This window comes from Wyeomyia smithii, chromosome 3 (assembly GCF_029784165.1).
Source record: "Wyeomyia smithii strain HCP4-BCI-WySm-NY-G18 chromosome 3, ASM2978416v1, whole genome shotgun sequence".
Lineage (NCBI taxonomy): Eukaryota > Metazoa > Arthropoda > Insecta > Diptera > Culicidae > Wyeomyia > Wyeomyia smithii.
Window position 1 is genome coordinate 81,474,952 of NC_073696.1, and position 27,557 is coordinate 81,502,508.

The following is a 27,557-nucleotide window of genomic DNA, read 5'->3' on the forward strand; positions in this document are numbered from 1 at the left end:
GGGCGGAAATCACTGAAGCAACAGTATTTAAAAAAAAAAAACAATTTCGTTAAGAATTTCCACTCTCAACTCAACCCGGAGGCCAACAAGTCGCAGAATGTCACAAAAACAATTTGCGGCTCATAAAGCGATTTGATTGTTGCGTAAGCGCTTAGCACAACCCACCTCCGTTTTTAGGAGTTCACTGCGGTGCGAGTGTTGTGTTTGTGGCGGATGTGGGTTGCTGTTAATCACGAAAAAAGATATTTCTTGAAAAAGTACGATAGGTACAACAACCTGGCTGGATACTCACAGTAGTAAGCTGCTCAAAGTCTAATGGAAACGTACTTGTAATCGGTTTAAAACGTTGTGCACAGAATGAATACCTTTTCTCGTTCTACGCCCGTGCGCTGTTACCTAGTGTGACTTGAATTTATTGCATCCGCATCAGGCATGTGGCATAGAATTAACTGTTCTATTTTTTTATAGAATTTCATTGAAGCGCTATTGATTGTGATCCGATCAAGCTCCAGCTTTTTTTTTCAAATTTAGAGAAGCTTCGTATATTGCCATAGCTACATATGTTATGTGATTTATCTCTATCGGCTCATTCTGAACTGCGTGTATGCTGCATACATGCATTCAATATGCAGAGCATTGATGTCGATTGGAAGGCATTTCGAGTTAAATCGTTGAAACAAATATGTTTCTCCGCAGAAGCAGAGCCACAATTTTCGTTATCGAATCGACGGATAAAATCTCTGGCAGAAGGTTATGCTGCACTCAGCTGGAGTATTTATACCTGCCAGCATCTTTTACGTTCTGAGATCAAAGATGTTACTCTAATACTGGCGAAATTCTACGAATAACCGACGTCAGAGAGAAGACACTCATCTGGTAAATCCGCTCAGCATACAATTGCAATCCACAAGGAAGAACCGAAAAGGCTTCATAGGTAAGCTATAAATAGCTTTTTCTTTGCGTAGTTGACCGAATCCATAAAAACATGTTCCGCTCAGTGAATCTGTCAGCTTTAAATATCTTCTGAGTACAATATGTTGTAAATAATGAACATATGATTCAAAAGCAAAATCAAATACGTCAATCGGAAGCGAACTATATGTTACATAATTGCGCAATAATGTGTTAGGAAAAAATAAGAAAAAAAATAAAGAAGATGTTAACTAAGTTTTCAACGCGAATAAAGTTGTCAAAATATTTTCAAATGATGCTTTGTCTTCAACTCTCCAAAACAAAAGTAAGTTTCCTCTCCTCGTGCCTATGTAATGATCAAACCATTACAACATGTTTTAGGCACCATGGTAATGACATTACGAGAATCTAGTTTAGAATTCAAATCACCTATAAAAAGTATACAAAAGACGGTAGGCGTCGTTTTTAATCAATTAATCCAATGACAGATTTTTGAAAAACCACTTTTCATTTTGGTAACAGGATTGAAAACTCTAAAGCATATCAGTAACCGCAGATTTGAGAAATGTATTTGAATGTTGTATGCTGTTTCGAATAAACCACAGTGTGTGATATATAAAATCAATTATATCTGATAGTGATAAGCAGACAAATTTACGTAAACTCTAGACTAAAGACTTTGCCAAGAAACTCATCTTTAATTCAAATGGTTTGCGTTCTCCTTGCTGTGGCAAAATTACCGCTCCATTTTAGTCTGGTTGTGACAGCACCGTTGTGTACCGCAAGTGTAGTCGACAGATGGAAAAGTCTATAAACCGCTATCAAAAGTCACGCCACATGCCTTGTCTTCACCGTTATCAAAATTGGCCTTACATGATTCTGGTGCTGATTCCATTGCCATTTTACACAACAAAACAATCTGGAAGATTCAAACAGAAGGTCTACGACTCGATAAAAAAACAAAAACAGAGTCCAAGACTGGCGATGGTGCTATAAATTTATAGCCAAGATTTTGTTGTTTTGTTCCAGGGGGGAACGGCCGAATGGTCCAATCTTTCTATCGCTCAGTATCAACCGGCTGCTGAAGCAGCACTGGCAGCATTATCATCAATCACAAGTAAAAACCGGATCCATCTCAAACTGAACTGACACCACTCGACTTTAGTGCTAGCCCGAAACGATAAATAGGAAATGAAACGTGAATCCGTGCTTTCCAACCGGTTCGGCCTGGCCGGTCGGTTGTGTTACAGAATCAGCCCGGCAGTGATTTTACAAAAACGATTCTTCCCGATCGCGTTTCAACAACTTGTCCTAGGCGGAACGGCCCACCCGGGCTGTCGTTCATTCGCCATCCTATAACCCATCTATCGGTGGCATGAAAAAGTTTTTCTTTTCTTTTTTTTTGTTCCCAGCCAGCCATCCACTCTCGGTCTCGTTCACTGGGATGATATGGAGTTTTCAAGCTTTCACGAACGATGGATGGTGGACGACATTTGCCGGTAGAAGATAGTTCCACATCATGATTTGTTTAACGTTCGTGCGCTAATGTCCACATTCGCAGTCTGGCAGCCGGGGCCGAGTGATGGTGCAAAGCACAGCGTTGGCGTTGACGAAACCGCTCGCCCCGGTCGGTGACATTTTTTTGCCTCTGTCGATTCACTGTGACACTGCAGGGTTGAAAGTTCTTAGTGGTTCCACCTATCAGTGTTGAAGTAGCTAACTGATTGCCCTTTATATGCTGCAGATATCAGCTCCGTTGATTTACTCGTACATGTCATTCGAAAAGTACCTATTTGTCTGGCACATTCTGTGCCTCTTGTTTTACTGCGAGACGGTTGAGTTTGTTTGCTTACACATATATCAATACTGGTGCTTTCTTTCTGGTTTGCACATTGTGTGTCTCATATTCCCACTCTGCTTTCTATTTTTTCCACAGGAAGTTCAAGTCCATAAAGCTCTGGTCCTGGGCGAGGAAGAACGTGGCCAAAGTCAATACCAAGTGATGTGCTTTGTGACCAAATTTCAGAAGGGTGATTTCATCACTGCCGACGCGATGGCCAAATTACGACAGGTAAGTCAACACTCTCTTCTCGATCTCGAACGGACAGGAGCTCTCGTGTGGATAAAGTTTTGTATCTTCGATCCGTGCTGGTCAATTGGAACGTCTGGGAAGTTTTCCGGGAAAGAAAACCAAACCATCAAGGGAGAATATTTTCCGATGGCACTTTTTTTCGCTTTATCGTGTCAATTTCATATTTTCGTCGTTTCAATCAGAAGTTCAATCTTTGCTGTACCGTAAGTTTAATGCTTTATTATAAAATGCATCATTTAATTTTCTAAAAAATGCAAACCACCAAGTAGAATTACATTTTGGGGAGCTATAAATTTAAACTATTTTGAGTTAAATTTTGCTTACAAAATAAACTCGACCATGTGTTTTTTAGGTTTATTTATCGTTTTCAAATATAAATACAATACTCTCTGTGTTAATATTTTGTTGCAAGGCCCATCAGAGCTAAGCTAACTTAATTCAGTGGATGAGTCTTAACTTAATGCATACTAATAAAGTTAGATAAAGAGCTCAAGATTGGTCATTGGAAATCAACAAGTTCTCTTGATTGAAACTGCATTTTAAAATATCTGTATGGTATCAATGTGGTCAAAAATATTTCTTTCTTTTTGATTGATTCGAAGGTCGTCTCTCTGTATGCGTGACCAGAAACATTTTATCTCATGTGATATTGTCCAGGTGTTTTCTGCTCCAAATATTACAAACTTCAGTAGTTTTGCAATTAAAACAATAAAAAGGGATTTATTTGGTTTGTAGGAATTTTCTTGTATTGAAATTATTAATCATTCCAAGTATTGCCCATCGGTTACTTATACTTTGTCCCGTCTTTCTGGCAGAGCTCGAACACCGTTACGATGAGAGTGTTCATCTTTTGAGGCAATCCACAAATTAAGTCATTTTTCAAAGTTTCTTCATATGAACCGAACTGCTATTTAGCCAGATAATGCTTCATCGAACGGGACAAGTAATAATCGAACGGTGCGATATCTGGGAAATATAGAGGGTGAATAGAACAGGGCGGTTCCAAAAAAAGTGTCCCAATTTGAATATTTTTTCAAATTATTAGTATTGATTTGGCTGAAGCTTTGCATAGACGTTTCTATAGGCAAAAGATGCCATTTTGTGCTATTGGTTTAATTTTTTGGAACATGACTCATTTTTAGACGCTATTGAAAAATGCAATTTTGGTGAGGTATTGATGGTTATAAATAATTTTAGACACAAACCTGTTTGTTTGATCGGCGTGACGTTTTCGGCAAAGTTGTAAATAGTAATTTTGTCTTTCCAAAAAAAAACACTCCAAAAAATTATTTTTCTTCAAAAAAAGTTCAAAGAAAACTTAAAAAATTAATATCTAAAAAAGCACGTTTTTTAAAAATCTTATTTATTTTTTAAAAAACTACAAAAGATTACCCAAACAACGAAACCGGTCCGATCACAGAGAAATCTAGGAAAAAATATTACAATTTAAAAATAAATTTAATTTAAAAAAGAATGGAGTTTCCTCGCTACTGCTTCCCGAGGACGGATTACAATAAAATGGACGGAATAAATTCCACTGCCTACATATTCTGATTCAGCAAAGTGTTTTGTTTCGTTTCTCATTCTCGAGTCTGCTTTGCTCCGCCTACATTGCAAAGATCCACGCTCAACTCGACTGCGTTTAATTTTCCACACTTCATTCTTGTTCATCACACGGTATCGAGTAGAGTAGAGCTGTTAGTGATACACAACATCAGGACAAGAGAGCTGATTACGAGTCAACTCTCAGGCACTACGGCACATCTTGCCTTTATTCTGCATACGGCAGCAAGAGGCATAGGATATTATGCTGGCAGGCTGCGGTGCAGGATATTTTGCTGGCACAGCTATCGGAGAGCAGAGCGGAGAGCAAATTTATTATGCACGGCCAAGGAAAATATTCAATGCTACTGGTGATGCGATCATCAGCGTTCTGTAGCACGCATCTCTAGTTGGAAACTATGAAATCGGTTCAGAACTAAAGATGGTTGAAGATAGGAGTTTTGAGAACTATGGCAACTACTATCAGTGTAAAATTTTCATGTATTTCTCAATAATAATTTTTACAATAATGACCGGGGCACTAAAAGAAAACAGCAGTGTTGTCTATGAGCAGTCGTTGCAAGACAAACCCCTCACTTTAATTTTCACTGTGAATTTGAGTTATTTTTCTGTTCAATTGCTTTTTTGTGCCCAGTCGAACACCGTTATCGGTCCAATATCGACAACGCAAATTAGTTAATCTTAGAACCACGATAATTATCGAATCAGGAAAGCACAAACTTTCTTTTGGTGCTCATGACAATCACTCAGTAGTATCGAAGGTGTTTTGTTTCGTTTTTCATTCTCGAGTTTGCGCCGCACAGTGGGACCAAACTGAAAAAAGACGGACAAAAATCTTTTTCGACGTTTTAGTATATAGGTGTCTTCGGAGAAGTTTTTAATATGCGATTTTAAATATTTCAAGATATTCGTTTCAAATGTTACTAAGGGGGTATTCAGTCAAAATAAAAGCAACAACATCTAGTTGCAAGATATCAAATTTAGGTCTTCGGCAAAGCTGTAGAACTATAAAATTTATGAATTTTTCTCGAAGACTCTAAGTGTCTATATTGTAAAACCATTGAGATATAGTTAAATGTCTGTCAACACCCCCTTAAAATCAATTTATTGAGTTTCTTAAGCTTAAATCGCATTTAATCGAGTTGACATATTCTACAAAGTTGTTGATATCATCAAGATACACAACTTTTCTCAAGACTTCAATATCGTATATCGAATGATTTACTCAGCAAATTAGTTTTGAGCCTAAATTTTACTCATTTTTCAATTCATATATCTCAATGAGTGGCACTTTGTGGCAGCCAAAATTAGCATTATTTATTCAGTCGTTATAAACACTAGAAATTAACGAAAAATCATGGCCGGGTATGATCGGGTATTCTGGTTTTCCCAGCAATCTTTTCGATCATACCAATTACATTTCTGATGACCTTGTATACGGATTTCACACTAACTCGACCAGATGTTGGCCTCTAGGGCTGTATATTTTGTAGTACACTAAATTCTGTTTTTACGCGACTTTTTTTATGTGATTTTATTTTACACGATTTTTTACGCGATTTTGTTGAAATTACACGATTTGTGACATGGGGAACGTTTGTGTATGAATCAAGATACAACACACACATACATATACATATTCATACATACACGCACATACACACACATACACACATACATAAGCACTAGAGATGGTCGGGTTTCGGGTTTTCAAACCCGAAACCCGTACCCGACCCATACCCGACGGGTTCGGGTCGGGTTCGGGTTTGAAAATTTTTGAAAGTGTCGGGTACGGGTCGGGTTCGGGTTTGGTGAAAAAAAAATTTCGGGTTCGGGTCGGGTTCGGGTTTGAAAATTTCGGGTTCAGGTCGGATTTGGGTATGAAAACCCGAAACCCGACTATAAAATCTATGAAACCTCGGGTTCGGGTCGGGTTCGGGTTCCAAAATTTCGGGTTCGGGTCGGGTTCGGGTTTCATAGAAATAAAATTTTCGGGTTCGAATCGGGTTCGGGTTTGAACGAATAAAAAAAATTCGGGTTCGGGTCGGGCTCGAGTTTCGACCGAAAAAAAAAATCGGGTTTGGGCCGGGTGCGGGTTTGAAAAACATCAAACCCGAGCATCTCTAATAAGCACATACACACATATACGCATACATACACACATAGAAACACATACATACACATACATACACGCACATACACATATACATACACACACATATACACACGCATACATACACGCACACATATACACATACACAGGCACTTACCACATTTTGTCAAAATTGGATTATTCGAATTGTTGTGCTATTTAAAATTGTCAAGCCTATAGCTAGTTAACCGAGAATGGATTCTTCGGGTTTTGTGAAAGCCTGCTTCTGCTTAAACTAATCATTTTACTAGTGGATGGAGAGAAGGACGGATCGAACTTAGTAGTACTAACGGTAGCGTTGGCGGTAGCAGCAGACTTGCCGAGTTTGCTTTCGGCTCAAACAAACAATTATACTGGGAAACGGTGGGACTCAGATAGCCACCTCCTTCGTTAAGCTTTGACTTGTTCTGGCAACAACATAAGCTTTCTGGCTTCTAGCCATCGTAGTCTGCTGGCCGTGATTTAGTGAGGTTTAGTTTGTATTTAAAAATCACGTTTTGCTCAGAAAATGCATCTTTTCAAAATGGTAAAAAAGCAAAGCCTTGGTGCTAGGAATTCGACCTTCTGTTTTACTATACACAGACTTCGTAGCCGACTGTTAAGTGTACAAGACGATTGCGGGGCTAGCGTTACGATCCTACTGACACTAACAGTCTCTCCCGAGCCGGGACTCGAACATACGACGACTGGCTTGTTAGGCCAGCATCGTATTGGGGGATTTTTTAAAATGGTATATAGCCCAATTGCCCTTTTAAGGACAAAAAAAAATATCGAAGATTTAATACTTTCTCGTTTTGCGCTAGGATTAAAAGTGAAATGTTATTTTAACCTGCATGCATTAAGACCACTAAATTTTTTTTGTGCCGCATATTTTTTCTTTCTTTGCTGTCTAGTGATGTCGTGTTTATATGTGCAATTGAAATTTGGTCGCACCTTAACTCCTTATTTGCACAAAATTTTAAAAATAGTCAATGCACACCAACATGTCAAACGGAGATGGACGATCAACGTTTATTCGCCAGAAAATTCTTTCAGTTCAAAACAGGTTTGAATCTGGGATCGGTTTACGGCCATTTTGAAATTTAAGATGTTGACTTCCGGTTCCTGGAAAACACCACTCAATATGGATTACTCTTGAATGCAGAAGTGCAAGTTACAGATTTCCTTATGTGTTTTATAGGTTCCTGAAAAAGCTAAGATATGAACAAAATGGATTTCAGTGTAGTTATTCATAATAAGTATTTATTCAATTTTAATAAGCATTTTCTAATGATTGATTCTCCTGTTTTTTTAAAGCTAATAAAATATTCCATGAGGCCCTACTTTATGGAAATTAATAATGACCAAGGAAGTTCTCTGAAGATTTTCGTATAAATTGAGTTAATCTGGCGAGGAGTATCTGGTGACCCTGAAAACTAGATTTTAGAGCCATAGTGCCTTCAGAAAAGTTGAACCATTAATTATTTTCCATCTTATAGAAGTTGCAATTCCATGTTTAATCCACTCAGTGAATTGTTGTTAAGTAAAGTTGTTGCACATTTTATTAGAAACAACTTTGTCAAAAGTACCATACTTCTATCTGCCTTTTTGAATGAACTTTTGTGAAGTTTTCTACAGATTGCTACTGAAAATCAATTTTTTCAATATTACATTTATTAGTGATTTTCCACAATTTTTCAATTGTTGTTTGCTATCACAAAACAAATAATTTCTTCTAAGAAAATTTATTTTTATCTCTCACATTTCATTGCTTATTGACGGTTTTTTTAAATAATGCACTAATTTACTAACAGATATCTTTAATATCTGCAAATATCTGCCGACTAAACCATTTCTATATTTAAGTATAAGTAAAACATCATTTATTCAAGATATATGCATTTTTCATTGTGTAGATATTTGTAAATGAATAAGTGCATTATTTAAATAAGAATCTTTAATAACTGAATTATCTTAAGAGATGAAAATAAACTTTCTTCGGTGAACTTGTGTGTTTTAATATATTTAGCAACATTGTAGATTATTGAAAAAATTTAAAAAATCACTATAACAAGTTATATTGAAAAATGATTTGAGGGGCATTCTAGAGAAAACTTCACAATAGTTTATTTAAATTAGCAGATACAGGTATAGTCTTCGACAAAGTAGTTTCTTACAAAATGTGCTAAAACCTTAACCAGCAAAGTGGATTTTTATATGCAAAAATGAGATATAAAAAAAATGAGAAATAAAACTCATTTCTCACTTTTAGGTAGATTAATCACAAAATTCCAACTTTACAGAATGGAAAATAATTAATAGAATAACTTTACTAAAGACACCGCGACTCCAAAATCATTATTTTTTGAGTTAAGAGTAATTAGTGTAAATTTGCGCATTATTCTAGGTAAAATCGTCAACAACCAAAAATATAGGTAATCTATAGAAAACTTCACAAAAGTTCATTTAAATAGATAAATAGAAGTATGATGTCTTCCACAAAGTTATTTCTTATAAAATTTGTTACAACTTTGCTGAACAAAGTGGATTTATGTACTCCAAAATGAGAAAAGTAAAATTCGTTCCTCACTGTTGAGTGGATTAATCGTGGATTTGCAACTTCTATAACATAGAGAAAAAAATCAATGTTTTTGGGTCAAAATAATTTCGATCACGTTTTTGCAGCTTTGGAAACAGTGTGGGGTGGTCCCCTATGGGATAAGGATCCACTATAGGTTAATTCATTCTACAATAGCTCTACAAACCGATGATTTATTCTTCATTCTTCTCTCTTGTATTCACACTGCTCTCAAAAGCGCAATGTGAATACCAGAGAGAACGATCACGAGATGATAAAGTAGAACTGCATTGGATAGGTGGTCCATCACCCCGACGAAAAATTGTAGGGTTAACTAACTTCTAGTGGACCACCCGCAAAATTAACTCAATTTTTACGAACATTCGCGTGATTTTCAGAAAACTTCCATCGGAAAACATTGTATCCAACCAATCTGCATCACAAACATTTATAAATTCCGATTTATGTTAAGAAAAATTGAATTAATCTGACGGGTGGTTCACTATAGGTTAATAAAGTTAAGGGGTCCACTATAAGTTAATTGACCCTATATTTTCTTGATGCAAATTGGAGTTTACAAATTTTTCTCGTTGCAAAATGTAACAACAAATATTTTACGAACTCTAAAAACTTGACGAACTATATCAAGGACCAGACACCAACACTTATCACTCTTACTAAATCTAACAAGTAAACAAATTAAAATTTTCCTGTACCGTCGACCGGTTTCGAGCAAAATTCTGCTCATCATTCAGAACGAGGCCCGATGTCCAACTGATTACTATATTTTCTTACGGCTAACCAAATGTCTGGAGAGGAATGTGACGACCTATGCTCTCTGCCTTATCAGGTTGAAGAGAGGCGATTTTATCGGTGCATCATCCTCATTCATCAAAGGTTTCTCAGCATTGGCGATATACATCGACTCCCAGGCATTTAACAATGAATGAAGTCTAAAAACTTGTATTGCACTGACAAATCTGTAAATCTGCTATCCCTAGTTTTGCTCCTTTTTGGTGGTTTTTCCGCTTGTAGTTTTTTCCTCCCCGAGCTTTTGCCTTTAAAAACAATTTTAGGGTTATCGTGACACTCACTCACGAGGTGATTCAATCAAAAGTTTTTTGTTACATCGTCCAATCTGATTGGCAGACGATACTAAATCAGTGGTTGGTGCCGATGAGAGAATCAAATCAGCGTATAAGCAAGCAGTGATAAACACGCATACAGTTAACAGGCTATAAATTTCTCGGTGTATTTTTCGATAATTCATTTGTCATTTATCAATTTTCTTTTCGATCCGAATCCGAATCCAATTTTCTTGTAAGAATTCATTGATACGATTTTGACCATTCTTGCATGACACGGATTTTACTCATCAAATTCATTCCTTAAAACGACCATTGCTTTGCGTGCTGGGTGACATGTGATGCCATCTTGTTAAAGTTATGCCAATCGAGTTTAAATCTTCCAATTTGGGCAATGAAAAGCTATGGATCGAGGATCGTTCATCATTGATGGAAACGTTTCATCCGAGGTATTCTTTAAAGAAAAACAGCCCAGTTATTCCATCAAGCTGTGGACCACACCAAACTATTGTTTTTTTCTATGGTTCAATGCCCAACAAAGTAAATTTGGTAATGAAACCTTCAATGTGTTTGTAAGTTCTTTTTTTTTATTAAATGGTATATTATACTAAACAATTTTGACGGATGACGCTTGGTCGCTTTTACATACCAATGCTACCAAATAAAAAGGTCGTGGAAAACCACCTTTTAGTTTGCGTTCTATGATATAAAAATTCTAGTTTATGTCACAGCAGATTGAGAAATTTTTCCTTATTTCTACAAACTACTTCATGAATACATAGCCTAAAAGTCGGTTTCCCGACGTAGTAATTATCGCTAGATCACAATAACTTATCCATTTTTTCTAGAGCATTTTGAATGTTAATATTGTATTTGTCTAGGAGATAGCGTTTTTCGTTTGAAAACTAAATAAGTTTGAAAAAAAAATAAGTCCTTTCAGTGTACTCAGAAAAACTGACTTTTGTTTTCACCTCTGTGTTCAATGTAGAATAAGTTTGAAAATTTTACGACACAGTTTCTTTTAATTGTGATTCAATACTTTCATGATTTCGCAAGTATTTAAGCTGTTTTGGGATCGAATAATTTTTACACTAAAAAACATTAGCAAAACTCAAAAACAAATCCGGCGAGGCAGATTTCAAAGACTTTAGAAGCAAACCATTTTCTAGTGCTTTTGCATGGAGAGTGAACGATAAAAATCAAGGTGTGAGAGGAAACAGATACTTTGGCTTGTTGTTCTTTACAATAGGTTACCTTCGGACTAACAAAATTGATTTTATGTTTTTTCTTGATCTTGAATGAGAATTTTTTGCTGTTCCCAAGCATTGAATGTTTCTCAAGTAAGTTTCGTATGACTTGCCCTGGTGAGGCTTGATGAAATCTTCACACCATTCTATATTTATAATGAAATCCAACCTGTCTAGTTTTAAACCTATCATCATTAATTTAAATATTTAATGCCTAAATCAAATAGATAAATTATAAAAAAAAACGAAAATGTGTCGCTGCGATCCTAATTATATTTAGAATAACTTTCCAAAGTGTGGCATTCCTACGGTGCTATATGTGTGCTTAGCTACCTCGTTCAATAACGAGAAAAAGTATTTTTGCTTCTATTGGTCTTTGACAAATAGTTTTGAAAAATGATTCGCTTCTTCACCAAAAAGCTGATCATGTGAGGTGAATGCTAAACCGACAGGAGAAAGTAGTTGCAGCGCGGGCATTTTTTTAATCTTATATCTTCACTCTTCCAGCATTGGAATCGGTTTGGAAATTCAGATCTGATTCTCACGTTCTTAAGTAAAATCTATTTTCTTAGTTGTTCTTGCAAAAGTAAGGTAACACCAGAAGATTAAGTGCCTAATAAAAAAGTGCTCAGAAATTTAAATACATTAGACGTTCAAGAAAAGTTTTCATTTACCATTAGGTGAATTGGGCGAGAATTTTTTTTCCTATTTTTATCTTTTGTCAACGAGGCAAACTTTAACTCACTTGGCTAGTGTCACCCATTTCGGGAGGAAGATCCGAAGTGTATAAAAGTATATAAAAACGATGAGATGAAACGAAAGTTTTGTCCATGCCAACAATGCAGCGGGCACATGCAGGAAGCTGCGCCATCTGTTCGACGAAGTATTTGACTTATTAAAAAAGTTGCTTCCGGAAAGATTATGTCCCGGAATGTGATGCTCATATTTTATCCGATAAGAAAATGTTGCGTAGTCACGCAGTCGAGCATGGGAGGGCTTCCGGGTGGAGATAAATGCACCTGCCAGACGGAAGTCGTTGGATGAACTTATCGCTAGGGTTAACGTTGGGAAACTATTTCAATAAATTTTACGTTTCGCTATCGGAGTATTTGACTTTTATTCTGATCGGGAGAAAAACAGTGTGATATCTTCTATTTAACGACAGCAAAGTATGCGGAGTGACATTCAAAGTCTTAAGCACTTTCTTTTTTTGTGTTCGTCAAAACCGACATATTGATCTCGATGTTTTCCGTACCAAATTCTATTGTGAATGCATTACTGGATTATTCAACGCTTTACAAATTATGAAAAGTGGTATAGGGCTTTTCGAATAATTTAATACCATTATTGTACTACAATGCGAAACCATCTGTTACGTTTTAATTACGACTCACCGATCTCATTTCTTCTCAAGCCATAAACAGCGAATCAACCGAATCACCCGTGTTTTATTTCCGACAATCTTGCAGAAAAATCCCAGCACCATCCGGACACCGGAGGAGGACCGGGGCAAGGAAAACTACACAATGACGGGCTGGGTGCAGCTGGACCGCGCCTCGCCCATCTCCCGCCACATAGCACCGCTGTGTTCCGAAGCTCAAGAAGCGACATACGCTCGGGATGCTGACCTTAAGGCGTGGGCCGAACTGCCAGGTAAATACGCAATAATAAGTTAGATTCCATCCAGGGGAGCTTGGCTTTCATTGTTATTCCGCCGACATCGGCATGTACAACCGAAAAGTTCTATTTGATGGACGAAATGTATCCTTCGCACGTAATCTAGCGCTGCCTATCTTTTCTTCTGTACTTACACCTTGTACCTACCATTCAATCTGTTGATTCAGGACAAAACTTTTCACCACCCAGGTGACGCGATAAAACAATATTGTGCCGAAAGCAAAAAATAATTCCGTGCTGTGGATTACAGATTGGCAGCAATTTGTTCTGCGAGGATATGCTGGCTGCCATCCACAGATTACGCAGGGTAGCGTTGCGAAGGGGGAGCGTCATTTATCATTTTTTGGACTAGATAGTTTACGTTTAGAAAATTGTCTGAATATTCCATGTGTAGTAATGAAACTGTAAATGTTAACTACAAACGGTAAATTTTGACTTTATTTTCTCTAAAATCTGAAAATCCTAATCTTTCTTTTTATTTTTCCAACATAACATTCAAATTTTAGCAGCACGTTCGTTTTTATTTTGTAATCTTCCAAATTTCTAAAAAAAAGTTCGCACGCTTATTGTAAAGAAAGTCTCTAATATAAAGTGTGCGCTTTCTCTTGACTGATGACTTTTGCTCATAAACTCTGAACCGATCTTGGGCCAGGATCAAAGACGGACTTAACTTTTTGTTCCGATGTTGATCACCAAAAAGCATTAGGCAGCCAATCCTTGAAGCGTAACCTTTTGACAGCCATGAATAACAGTCAACTAACCAACACATTACTGGCAAACATAAAAAAGAAGAAGAAATGAGTAGATGTCAAACTTCACACCTACAGCATCACGAAGCGCAAACAAAAACTTGTAATTAGGTTATACGAAGCTGGAAGTTACGAGGGTTGCGATATCTGTCTTGAGAAGGTATTAAGCAATTGCTGTTGGCTCCTAAATCGGATAACTAAACTTCACCGTTATAATCGTTCCTAATTTTCAAAGAAGAATATATTGAATTTTACGAAACCGATAATGAAGTTATGATTCTCTGTCTGTCTCATAATCCGTAGAACTTGCATTGGCGTTTTCTCGTTCTGTAGCAAAATAGTGTTTCTCTATTTTTGCACACAATACGGTGACATACCGACATTCGAGAGCATTGTCGCCACCCAGCGTTTACCCCCCTCGGGGAAGGAAGTTCATTTTCCGCAATAGCAAGCAATTCCACTTCTCAATAAACTAAATAAAATCCATTCCGTTATGGCTGGGAGCCCTTTTGCCATATAAGCTTGCGAGAAAATATCATCCGGTCGTTGTTCACAGCCGGCAACTGCCGGTCTACCCCTAATGTACCGTCATGTGTTCAGTGCTTAGCTGCCATTCAGAGGCAATCGAGACTTCACATGGAATCTAACGACGACGCCTGCAGGAGAGAGACAGAGAGAGAGAGAAAGAAAAAAATGGTTCATATCAAATTGTTCCGCATCATGCCTCCAGAAAGCTATTCTTACAGCCGAGCTCAGTAAAGCAGTAAATTTCAAGTTCAAACGTAGTACGTTTCGTTTCAAGTTTTGTTATTTTTACCTACTGCACTCTAATGCAATCGAATCTGTCTTGTTGTGGCATATAAAAAACTAATGCACTCTGACCTATCGAAATCCTTTAGATTTCTCTTGTGAAGCAATTTAAAAAAAATGGTATTTAAATTAGTCGATTTAAACACACACAAGGACTTTTATACGTAGCTGTACGTACAGGATGGTGGCAATTGGATGTCTGGGAAAAACGTCATCACCGTATTTAAAAAAACCGACCATGTACATTTCATTTGTTGACCCAGAAAAATGCAAAATTTCAGCACAATGAGACATGATTCAAGGATGCCTCAAAGTTTACATGTTTTGATCATTTGATAGACAAAAAAATTTAAAATGTTAAAAAAAATATGGAAATGATTTACATATGGTTTGGTTAATCATTTTTGTGTTTATTAGGCATCTAAACCATTCTCCAATGTTCCAGTGGTACCTCGTGGAAGTGCAGAGATACTCTTGGCTTCTATTTTTCTCGAAAAAAGTTCTATAAAAATTTCAGCTCAACTAGCTATAGTCACACAGATTGTCACAAAACTACATTCCCACAGATAGGCAGACATTCAAAACAACCTTCTGTTCTGAAATAGTAAATTTTCTCAATATTTCTTCACCGGCATCAACTGCTGATAATAGACACATTGTTTTCCGTGGAAGAAACAACGACGACCGCAGTGTGGTTCCATCGACCAAAAAGATAAACTTCGACGACTTTGAGGCAACACAGCCCGGAATCCGATTGAGCTGAAATTTCTCATGACGACTCTTCGAGAAGACGAAGCATTTAAACCCTAGTGCTAACCTAAACTCGAGGGTGACATCTTTCCCATACATTCCATTGACACCCTAAACACAGTAATGCAGAATCCTAGTACTAAAAAAATGCGACTAAAAAAAGAAAGTAAAGGAGAAAAGATATAATAAATCTTCAGAGAGTTCACTTCACCATAGTTCTTATTCATCTATTACTGTTCAAGATCTATTTTTATGAAATTTTTCTCAACTTTTTAGGTGATAAACGCGCGCAACTTTATAGTTTTAATTTTACATTATATCGCCTCGTATTTCTTATACATAACTGCAATTCAAGTTATATTTTTTGCTTCGTGTCCTTAAGTGTTGACTGCTCATGGCCCCAACAGCATCTTTAAAGTTAATTCAAATTGGTTTCTAATTGAAGAATTAATTACAGGTTTGAAATTTACTAGAAACACCACTCACACCTGCTCGAGGCAAAATTCTTTTTGTTTGTTGGTTTAGCTCGGTTCTAAAAATAAAATATAATTACTTTTGTATTTCTCTCAATTAAACCATACACATTTGTGCATGACCTCAACAGCCTTCTTATGGTACGCTGACTGCAATCGGGTTCATACAGTGTAGTGCACGTTTCCATACCAAATGATCTGTAATAGTGCTTTATCAAAAAAATATACACAATGAAAAAAATATTCTTTTTTTGACTAACAAAAATTCTTAATGAACACTGAAGTTTAATTTACAAAATCAAAAAATTATCTATTATTTATTTTATTATTACTTATTTTAAAAAACTATGAAGTTATGTCGCAATTTCCGATAAAAAGTTCAGGATAGCGAAACCTTATCTATACCTATAAAATGCAGTCCGGTCTGTTTGTCTGTCTGTCTGTCTGTCTGATCCATATAGGCTCGGAAACTACCGAACCGATCGACGTGAAAATTTGTATGTAGGGGTTTTAGAGGCCGAGAAAGGTTCATATGATGGTTTGAGACCCCTCCCTCTTCTGGAAGGGAGGGGTCCCATACAAACAAAATACAAATTCCTCCACATCTCGAGAACTAACCAAACAAATAAAACCAAATTTGGTAGGTGGATGTTTTAGGGGTAACAAATATAAACATAATGGTTTGACACCCCTCCCTCTCTACAAGGGAGGGGTCCCATACAAATGAAACACGAATTTCGCACAGCTCGAGAACCAATCAAGCAAATATAACCAAATTTGGCAGGTGAATGTTTTTAGGTGTAATGTTTCGACACCCTTCCTTCTTCTGGCATATCTCCAAATACCATTTCGAAATCTAAGATGCCGGCTTCCGGTTTCTGAAAAATAGCGGCAAATGATCAAATACCACCCATTATGGGTATTTCCGGAATTGTTATGATGCACTGAAGCCACAAATCGACCTCAGATAACATTTTGAATTGTAAGATGGCGACTCTCGGTGTCTGAAAAACAGCCAAAAATGAACAAATACCACCCAATATGAGTGTTTCTTCTACCAGATTGACGCTCAGAGGCCAAAAATTGTCTCCTAATGCCATTTCATTTTGAAATTCAAGATGGCGACTTCCGGTTTCTGGAAAACAGCGGCAAATGACCAAAAACCACCCAATATGGATATTTCCGGGATTGTTATGATGCACTGAAGCCACAAATCGACCTCAGATAACATTTTGAATTGTAAGATGGCGACTTCCGGTGTCTGGAAAACAGCCGAAAATGACCAAATACCACCCAATATGAGTGTTTCTTCAACCAGATTGACGCTCAGAGGCCAAAAATTGTCTCCTAATGCCATTTCATTTTGAAATTCAAGATGGCGACTTCCGGTTTCTGGAAAACAGCGGCAAATGACCAAAAACCACCCAATATGGGTATTTCCGGGATTGTTATGATGCACTGAAGCCACAAATCGACCTCAGATAACATTTTGAATTGTAAAATGGCGACTTCCTGTGTCTGGAAAACAGCCGAAAATGACCAAATACCACCCAATATTAGCGTTTCTTTAACTAGATTGACGCACGGAGGCCAGAAATTGTTCCCAAATGCCATTTCTAAATCCAAGATGGCGACTTCCGGTTTCCGAAAAACAGCGGCAAATGACCAAATACCACCCAATATACGTATTTACGGAATTGTTATGATGCACTGAAGCCACAAACCGACCTATTAACCTCAGACAACATTTTGAATTGTAAGATGGCGACTTCCGGTGTCTGGAAAACAGCCGAAGATGACCAAATACCACCCAATATGAGTGTTTCCTCAACCAGATTGACGCTCAGAGGTCAAAAATTGCCTCCTAATGCCATTTCATTTTGAAATTCAAGATGGCGACTTCCGGTTTCTGAAAAACAGCGGCAAATGACCAAAAACCACTCAATATGGGTATTTCCGGGATTGTTATGATGCACTGAAGCCACAAATCGACTTTAGACAACATTTTGAATTGTAAGATGGCGACTTCCGGTGTCTGGCAAACAGCCGAAAATGACCAAATACCAAATTGTCTCCAAATGCCATTTTGAAATCCAAGATGGCGACTTACTTCTGAAAAATAGCCTGAAGTGACCAAATACACCCCAATATGTATATCACCGAATCCAGAATGATGCAAGGAGCTAAAAGTTGACCTCAGACACCAGTTTGAATTGTAAAATGGCAACTTCTGGGAAACTGCCGAAAATATACCGAATACTACTACATATGTATATTAGACTGGGACACGGTTATATGGGAAAAAAGCGATGGTGTTATTTTTTCGCTCCCATGCACTTTTCGTGTTCCTTATGGGTCCTGTAACAACTGTGTAACTTTTCAGATCGATCGGTGGAACGCCTGATTTGCGCCCGATTTTTAAAGTTTCCATACGATTTTATATGGGAAAATCCACTTTTTCAAAACTTATCCTCTAGAAATTTCCAGTTGGCTCCTAAAAATATACCAATACATGATATTTGTAGGAAATTTTCCTGGGAATAATTCTTCTGAAGACTGTAAGGCGCTACAAAATTTGCAGAAAAAGTTATTCACCTTAAACTGATCGAATGTCTGACGAACGGCTCAACAATGAATTTTTCCAGCAACACTGCTGCAGCATGCTGCTGTTGCAAACTCAGCAACGTGATGAGAAACAGTTTCGCGTAGAATTAAGCTTGAAAGCGTGATTTTTTGCTCATAGTATCTTCGGAGAAAATGCTTAGAATATCAATCCCTATATTTTGATAGTATTCGTTGTGTGATTTATACCCCTAAAAATGAGAAATCAGCTTTCTAAACACCCCTACGTAGTGAAATACATTTTCGTGTAGGATTAAGCTTGAAGATATGATATTTTGCTCACGTTAGCTTCATTATCGGAGAGCTTGCTTAAAATATTAACTATCAAGTTTTAATGTAGATTGATTACTTCCCCTAAAAAAGGGAAATAAGCTTTCTAAACACCCACGTCGGATGACAATTTGGGTTCTGGTGCCTATTTTATAGATCATACCCTGGTGTCTTTCAGAAAGGAGTTTGGTAGATACATAGCTACAATTTGTGCAGATACATGGCCAGCAGGTCACTACGAACCACCGTAAATGAAGTCTATTGAAAAAGAGAAAAAGAGAGTATTGATCTTTGGACGGGATGTTGGTTGAGCGGGCATCAAGATGGGCCGCTGAAAGACCCGAAACAACTGGAAAAGGGTAGGTTTTCGAGGTTTTTCTTTAGCTCCCCGCGTTGATTGCAAACCGCTTTCTGTTGAAAATATAAACATCTTTGGCTCAAACTTAATTTTTTATTACTGACAATTCTGCTAACAAACACACCACGCAGGGCTATTCGTATTACCCTACGTCGCTAGCTAAAGACAAAATACCGGAGCCATTCGTTTTTTTACTTTTCTAACTTCGGCACATGAAGCAATCGAGGGCTTGCAGTTTCGGGGAACACACAAGCATTGGTCGCCACGACAAGATCGACAATGATATAATAATGGATAGGTTGACGGTAGTCATCGCATACAACCACCTGCAATATTTTTTTCATATTTACTTTTGTAAAAATGAAGCGTAAAAACACCTGTCAGCAAGCGGGCTCCCGAGGGCTCACGAAGTCGGGAACACTCGGGCCTGTGTTAGCCGAAGCTTCTAAAGGGCTGTTTTATTTAGAACACTGTGGGTTTCCGTTTTGTATAAGCACTAAAGGGCAATGAAAATACCCTCCGTGGCATCGCCTAAAATACACACGCAGTGGTGTGGTGAGTTTGGACATGCCTGGTTTCAATTGGCGATTGCTTGTTGAACGAGATCTACGTCACAATCCAAACACCTACTTCTGTTTACCTTTTTTCGCTACTAGAACAGACAAATGTCTTCCTCTTCCTCACCTGTGTATACCTCATTGGTTCGTAGTGACCTGCTGGCCATGTATCTGCGCAAATTGTAGCTATATAAGTATCTACCAAACTCCTTTCTGAAAGACACCTGGGTATGATCTATTAAATTGGCAAGTTGTTACACGACGTGGGTGTTTAGAAAGCTTATTTCCCTCTTTTAGGGGGAGTAATCAATCTACATTAAAACTTGATGGCTAATATTTTAAGCAAGCTCTCCGATAATGAAGATAACGTGAGCAAAATATCATACCTTCAAGCTTAATCCTACACGAAAATGTATTTCACTACGTAGGGGTGTTTAGAAAGCTGATTTCTCACTTTTAGGGGTATAAATCATACAACGAATACTATCAAAATATAGGGATTGATATTCTAAGTATTTTCTCCGAAGATACTATGAGCAAAAAATCACGCTTTCAAGCCTAAATCTACGCGAAACTGTTTCTCATCACGTTTTTGGGTTTGCAACAGCAGCATGCTACAGCAGTGTTGCTGGAAAAATTCATTGTTGAGCCGTTCGTCAGACATTCGATCAGTTTGAGGTGAATAACTTTTTCTACAAATTTTGTAGCGCCTTACAGTCTTCAGAAGAATTATTCCCAGGAAAATTTCCTACAAATATCATGTATTGGTATATTTTTAGGAGCCAACTGGAAATTTTTAGAGGATAAGTTTTGAAAAAGTGGATTTTCCCATATAAAATCGTATGGAAACTTTAAAAATCGGGCGCAAATCAGGCGTTCCACCGATCGATCTGAAAAGTTACACAGTTGTTACAGGACCCATAAGGAACACGAAAAGTGCATGGGAGCTAATATTTATTTTTTGTCCCACCCTAATGTATATGTCTGTAATCGAAATAATGTAAAGAAGCCAAGCATTGACCCTGGACACCATTTTGAATTGTAAGATGACCACTTTCAGTTTCTAAAAAACAACGAAAATTACTGAAATGCATTCAATATGTTTCCGGAATAGAGGTGATGTACAGCCAAAAGCCAAGGATGTTGTCATTCCGATAAAACCATTCATTTCAAATGATATAAACAAATCGCAAGGAATCAATGAATTAGAAATGTTTAAAATTATTAAATTGAACACTAAAATAGGCGAGACGAAGTTTGCCGGGTCAGCTAGTAAACATATAAAAATGCAGGTCAGTTTGTCTGTCTGATCCAAATAGATTCGGAAACTGTTCAACCGATCGGCGTGACATTTTATATATAGGGGTTTTAAGGTCCAGGACAGATGACTTAGATAGTTCGAGACCCCTCCCTATGCGGGGAGGGATGGGTTCCATACAAATGAAAAACAAAATTCTGCACATCTCGAGAACTAATCAAGTAAATGGAACACATGGCTTGTGGAAGTGTGGAAGGTAAAAAATATTTCAATGATGGTTCGAGACCCCTCTCTCTTTTGGAAGAGAGGGGTGTCATACAAATGAAACACAAATTTCTTCACAACTCAAAAACCAATCAAGTAAATGAAACCAAATTTGGCATGTTTTCGTCAAGGTTTTCGGGAGCAAAAGAAAACTATTTTCGTGGTGGTTTGACACCTTTCCCTCTTCTGAAAGGAAGGGCTCTTATACAAATCCAACAAAAATTTCTTCGGTGGTTTGACACTTCTGTAGGAGAGGAGGGGTAAGGTCTCCCAGACAATTTGAATTTGCTCCCAGAAGCCAGAAATCGACTTCACGTTTCGAAGTCCAAGATGACGACTCCTGATTTCTGGTAAACAGTCCAAAGTGATCAAATACAACCCAATATGAATATTTCTGTAATCGTGATGATGCACAGAAGCCCATAATCACCCCAGATACCATTTTGAGTTCTATAGCGACTTCCAGTTTCTGGGAAACAGCCAAAAATGACTGAATACTACTCAATATAGATATTCCAGGATCGAGGTGATGCACAGAAGCCGAATGGCGAGGATGTTGTCATTCAGATTGAACCAATCATCTCGAACGATGTGTGTTTTAACTTTGATCGTATCTAATATTCGATTCGGCATGGATTTGCAGAATATAAACAAATCGCAAGGAATCGATTCATTTAGAATGTTCAAAATCATTGAAATAAAGAAAAAATTGGGGGGAAGAAGTTTGCCGGGTCGGCTAGTGCTAGATAAATTTTCCTAAAAAAATAAATTCGGAAGTTGTTCTTATGTTCACATCCACGAAGAATCTATTTTTATGTTTACTCATGTTATACTTTCAGCTGAGTAGTCACAAAAAATTTTTAAAACGACTTATATTATACTATTTATTAATAGTATAAAATAAGTCGTTCTAAAAATTTTTTGTGACTGCTCAGCCGAAAGTATAACATAAGTACACCACATCCCAACTGTCGTAAACCCAGCAACATTTATTTTTATGAGTTAAATAATTCAAAGGACGGAAATAACTTCTATATTATCAATCTAATCTCTCTAATGTCAAAAAATTAGTTGTGTTATATTGATCGTTTATTCCAAAAAATCTATGTTTGTTGCTGGAGAATCAACAAATAACTCACAAAAAGCGTATTTTCATAAAAAAAAACTGAAATTCTTCTAATTTTATTGATAAATATCTCAAAAACGAATGTATTTGAAAAGCTAGTCGCCAAGAGCTTTTTGAATTAAAATTACTATAAAAATCATACTGGAATTCGTTGATTCTAAAAAATGTTGAAATTGAAAAAAAAAACCTTTACAACTTAACATTTGAGTAAAAGTTCGCTTTACATTTCTTCGGAGCTTTTTATCAAAAACTTGAGAATAATGTCAAATTTCAATAAAAAACTAATTTGTGTGGAAAATTCAACCCTTTATAGATTTGACATATAATTTAGTGCTTATTTTCTAATTTTCCCAAATTGAATTCTAAATAACTTGAAAACGGCTGCATTTACAAAGTTTATAATTGTGAGCTTTTCGATTTGCAATAACTATTTCAATAGTTTAAAGCTATCCGATTACAAATAATCTGAAAAACATCGAAATAATCCTTCATCCTGGACTTTTTGTCAAAACTTGCGTTATAACTTCAAATTTGAAAATAAAACTAAGATCGAATTTAACTCTTGTTTTTTAAATAAAATTTTGTGTTTATTAAGAAGTTTCTTTGATTTAAAAATTTTGTTTCCAGTTGTGTATACTTTTTTGGTAAAGCACTATTAGTTCCCTACAATTCGTTCTCAGGCAAAAACCCTATGCCACAATACATACGCACTTCTCGGAAATTAGTCTTGAGTCAGAAAAATTTCTCCATCTGGGAAAAATACTCAGTTTACTTAGTCAAACACATGTGCAAAGTTTAGTTCTAATCAAAAATGGTCGAATAAATTTTTACGAATTTTCAGTTTTTTTGGTATGAAAACAGTATTCACTGAAGTATACCACACACAGCCGTGTATGGCCCCAGAAGCATTCTTGTTGGTTTAAATTTGTTTTGGTTGTATTTGGTTGCAGGTGTTGTTAAAATTGATACCTTTTTTCTCAATCTTTTCCAAATAAATCACTGTGATCATTCATTACCTCAGGGGCCATCCACATACCACGTGGACAGATTTTTGACGATTTTTATCCCCCCGTGGACAAATGCCCATATAAATTCTTTTTTTCTGCAAGGACCTTGGACATTACACAACCCCCCCCCCCCCAAGCTGTTCACGTGGTATGTGGATGGCCCCTCACCTCTTTTCGGAATTCGTAAAAAGGAGTGCTAGTAATTGTAGGGATGTGTAGTTTATCCACTGCTTGTGTTAATATATGTCTATTTCACTACTATTTTTACATTCCTTTCTAATTACTAAAGATTTTTTATGCCATACTCAACTTTGAACAGCTCCAGTATTTTTTTGGAACACCCTAGCTCTTTGATGTCTTCGGCCAAGTTGTTAGGCATCAAAAAACCTACCATTTGAAGTTATGAAACCTATGGTTTGAACCACTTTGAGCTCTTTAGAATGGAAAATGTAAAAATGTTAGTTTTTCCATACAAATCTCCATATAAATTTGAATTGCAATGCGCCAAGCGGAGGCTAAACCAATCGACTTCCGATAAATTTAGGATTGTTTGGGGCTCCAAATAGAACAGAAAAAATCTTGGTTCTGGCTTTCTGCTATCAAGTTTCGTTTTTTCCATATAACGATTCCTCGCCCTATTAAGTATACTCAATTAATTCTTAGCATGCTGAAACCTGTTCAAGCATTTCATGTTTGAGTTTTGACGAAGTTTTGCGAAATTACAGTTTTCTCGAACATTTAGAGTGAATTTATAGTTGTTTTCGAGGACAGATATATATTGTCTAGTATTGCATGATCAGTATCTTTTGACCAGTACGCAGCATTACGAGTTTTTAGGTGATATTTCCCCCGAATGAGCGTTTTAGTTCGAGCATCTTAGCAATCTATTTAAAATGTTAAAAAAAGATACCCATCTTCCGATACACCTGTTCACTATTACTATCAAAAGCCTTTGATAACTGTCTTCAAACAGGCACGTCGCAGAAGCACCAACATAAAAAATAGCATCGACAAAATCTCTCATGGCGTGTTCCCTAATCGCTTGCCATTTAACAATATCGCAGCGGGCCGAATATCCGTTCAATGGGAACCCGAAGTTTATCTGTCAATGTTTTGCCAAATCATTCCACCTCTTCTGCTTCTTAGCCACACGGAACAGTTCAGTTTCAGCGTGTATCGAATTTCGTCAGAGTCGATTTTCTCCAACACCAACCGTCTGCCCCCAATTATAAAGAGCAACACTCTTCTCGATGCAGTTAGTTTTCCCAATGGCGCATTGGTTGCATTGAAATCCCCTGGACCGTATTATAGCTCTCCGTACAGTACGTTGCATCTTAAATATGTCGAGTAGTGAGGGAATGCAAGATAATATCAAATTTAGTTTAAATGAAAAAAAAAAACAATAAAATCAAAAGATGTAAATTATCATGATTTTTATCAAAAATGTTACGGATTATAGATAAACGTGGAAAATCAATAACATTAGAGAATAATTTGCTTCCAGCTTCATACACCTCGGGTTGAGTACATGATACCACAGCGGTTCAAGCTAGAATCTCGTGCAGTTGCTATTCCGAAACACGCACTAGAGCTTGCAAACAGTTGGAAACCGGAAGAGCTTTGCTATGATGTTAGACTTTTATGTGCCAGCCATATGTTGGAGGGTAACTTCTGAAAAGAAGTAATTCCCAATTTTCCTATTAGCATTCAGTGTTTCGTTATTCAAAGCATGAAAGCATCACAGCATTACTTTCATCGTTAGAGAAATATGAATAACCTGAAATATTCCATTGTCTTCAGCACAAAACAAAAAGTACTTAGAGAAGAGTATAATAATAACTTTCGCGATACGTCAATTCGTGTCAGAAAAGTCTCGGAACCTAAATTCCTTCATCCTTGCCTTCTTGTACGCTGTTACACTTATGACTTTTCTTGAATTTGCCATTCCGAATATGTGCAATTATAGTGTGCTGCTGCTTATCCCACTGCATACGAACATCCCACTTGAGGTGAAACTTGAATGTGCTCGGAAAAAACCCTCATCTTTCTGACAACCTTCTCTGCTGCGCTCTAGGCTGTGCGGGTATATGTTGCTAAGCTCTGTGTCCATAAGTTATATTTTCTTCCAATCGGGCGAGAAGCACCTGTGAGTTCCACTTATGCTAGAGTGGAATCCAACTTAAAAAGATCATAATTTATTTATTAGGCAGTCACATTGTATAACTTTTATTGATTTTGTCTGTGCTTTCATTGCCATTTTGCTGCTTCATTGGATTCACTGAAACAACAAGCGGTCTAGCTGGACCAGTGGAAAAATTGAACCAAAATGTTTTAATTTTTCATGAGATTCTACAATTTGATTCTGCTTCTTTTAATCCTGCTGATGGATTGCGCAAACATTTCATCTTCAACTTTTGCGGTGGTGGTGGTTTATGTTCGCTGTTAAATGCAGTGCTTTATCCTGAGTTTACTAGCATCATTGGATAACCTGACGTCTCTTTCTGCCTTTTTGCAGGTTCCTCAATCTCGATTCTGGAATCAGCGGTCAAACCGTTCCCCTCGGTAACAACCGGCAGTCCGCCTTCGCGCTGCAGTGACGTATCCGCCATTTGGGCTCCCTGCATTTGCACCCTGGAGATGTGCATCGGCTGGTACCCCTGCGGATTGAAATACTGCAAGGGAAGACCGGACAGCAACCAGCTGCTGAACGGCGGTGCCGGAAGCTCCAGTTACCGCTGTGGCATCAAAACTTGCCGCAAGTGCCATCAATACTCGTACTACGTACGGGAAAAGCAGCAGTGCCTGTGGGATGAATGACCGCACGTGGGACACTGCTGTAATTGCATCAACAGTCGCTACTGGAAGAAATGCTATCACACCAAATCCAACGACGATAATCATGACCACCAACGACAACATCAGCAGGATGAATACCATAACCGAACGAACGAACAGGCGCGACTACTGTCGGAGACCACCAGGATACTCGCCAGCGGCAGCCGCGTTCGCAAACGACCTACAACGAGGATCAGATGCGACACCAGTTCTGTTCCACACAAATCACTGGCAGCGACAGGGATAACTTCGAGTAGAGTTAGCTGTAGAAATAGTAAGAGTAATAATAGAACCACTACAACTAGCATTAGGAGATGGTCGGTATCAGCGGCAACCGAAACAATCAGTGAATTTAATTTTTTACTCCGAGATTATATACTGCTCAATCGCATCCGTTGTACTTTGCACCCCGGGGAAAAACCGGTTGTGACAAACGAACGCCAACGACGACGACGACGACGGTGACCGCAGTAGAACCGGATCCAATGACTCGTCACAGAAAACGATGTAGAGACGTGTTTCGAGTTGAATGAAATTATTTTATAGCACAAACAACAATCAATGAGTTTTTATTTTTCACCTGTATCCAGGTTATGGTTTCATTCCACCGTGTTCGTGCTTTACTTGCCGGTATACCTGCAATTATGAACGTTCTCTCGCCCTGCTTGAAATAATTATGTCATTCGGAGAAGTAAAGTGCGCACACGGTACAATCCGAATTCCTGCTGGCAGGCAATGCAAAAGTGTTCGACAGTTATGTTCAAATGAAAATAGAAAAGAGAAAACCCTTATGCAATCATTCTATATTATAAGTTACTTTATGACTTGAATCATTTATGGAAGTAAAATTTTCAAATGATTATTGTATTTTGTGCTGGTAGGCGCTTATTACTTTCGAGGTAATAATTTTCGAATTGAGAGTTTTAAATTCCGTGAAAAATATTTCAGTACGTTTTATAGTTTTTTACATTAACCCATTTTGGGACAAGGCGTCGGGACAACCCGTTTTGGGACAAGGCGTCGTACACATAGTACGTAACGCATGAAGGGTGGGGGGGGGGGTTGAGTCTGCGTTACTTATTGTTACGCAGGGGGGGTAGTAGAGACAGTGGTACTTATTACGGGAGTCAATTCACGGTGAAATCAGAGTGAAGTGAATAAAGTCCTATTACGGGACTCACATAAGTAGGAAA

General features: G+C 37.5%; 1 protein-coding gene across 1 annotated transcript in view; it reads left to right on the plus strand.

Annotated features, from left to right (window-relative positions):
• Window positions 1–26,922, plus strand: part of LOC129731163 (out at first protein) — a 148,534-nt gene extending 121,612 nt beyond the window's left edge. Inside the window, exons 3-5 of the mRNA XM_055690966.1 lie at window positions 2,849–2,983; window positions 13,078–13,261; window positions 26,045–26,922. Of these exons, the coding sequence (XP_055546941.1) occupies window positions 2,849–2,983; window positions 13,078–13,261; window positions 26,045–26,346 (621 nt within the window). The 3' untranslated portion in view covers window positions 26,347–26,922. The remainder of the gene's footprint in view (window positions 1–2,848; window positions 2,984–13,077; window positions 13,262–26,044) is intronic.
• The last annotated feature ends 635 nt before the right edge of the window (window positions 26,923–27,557 follow it).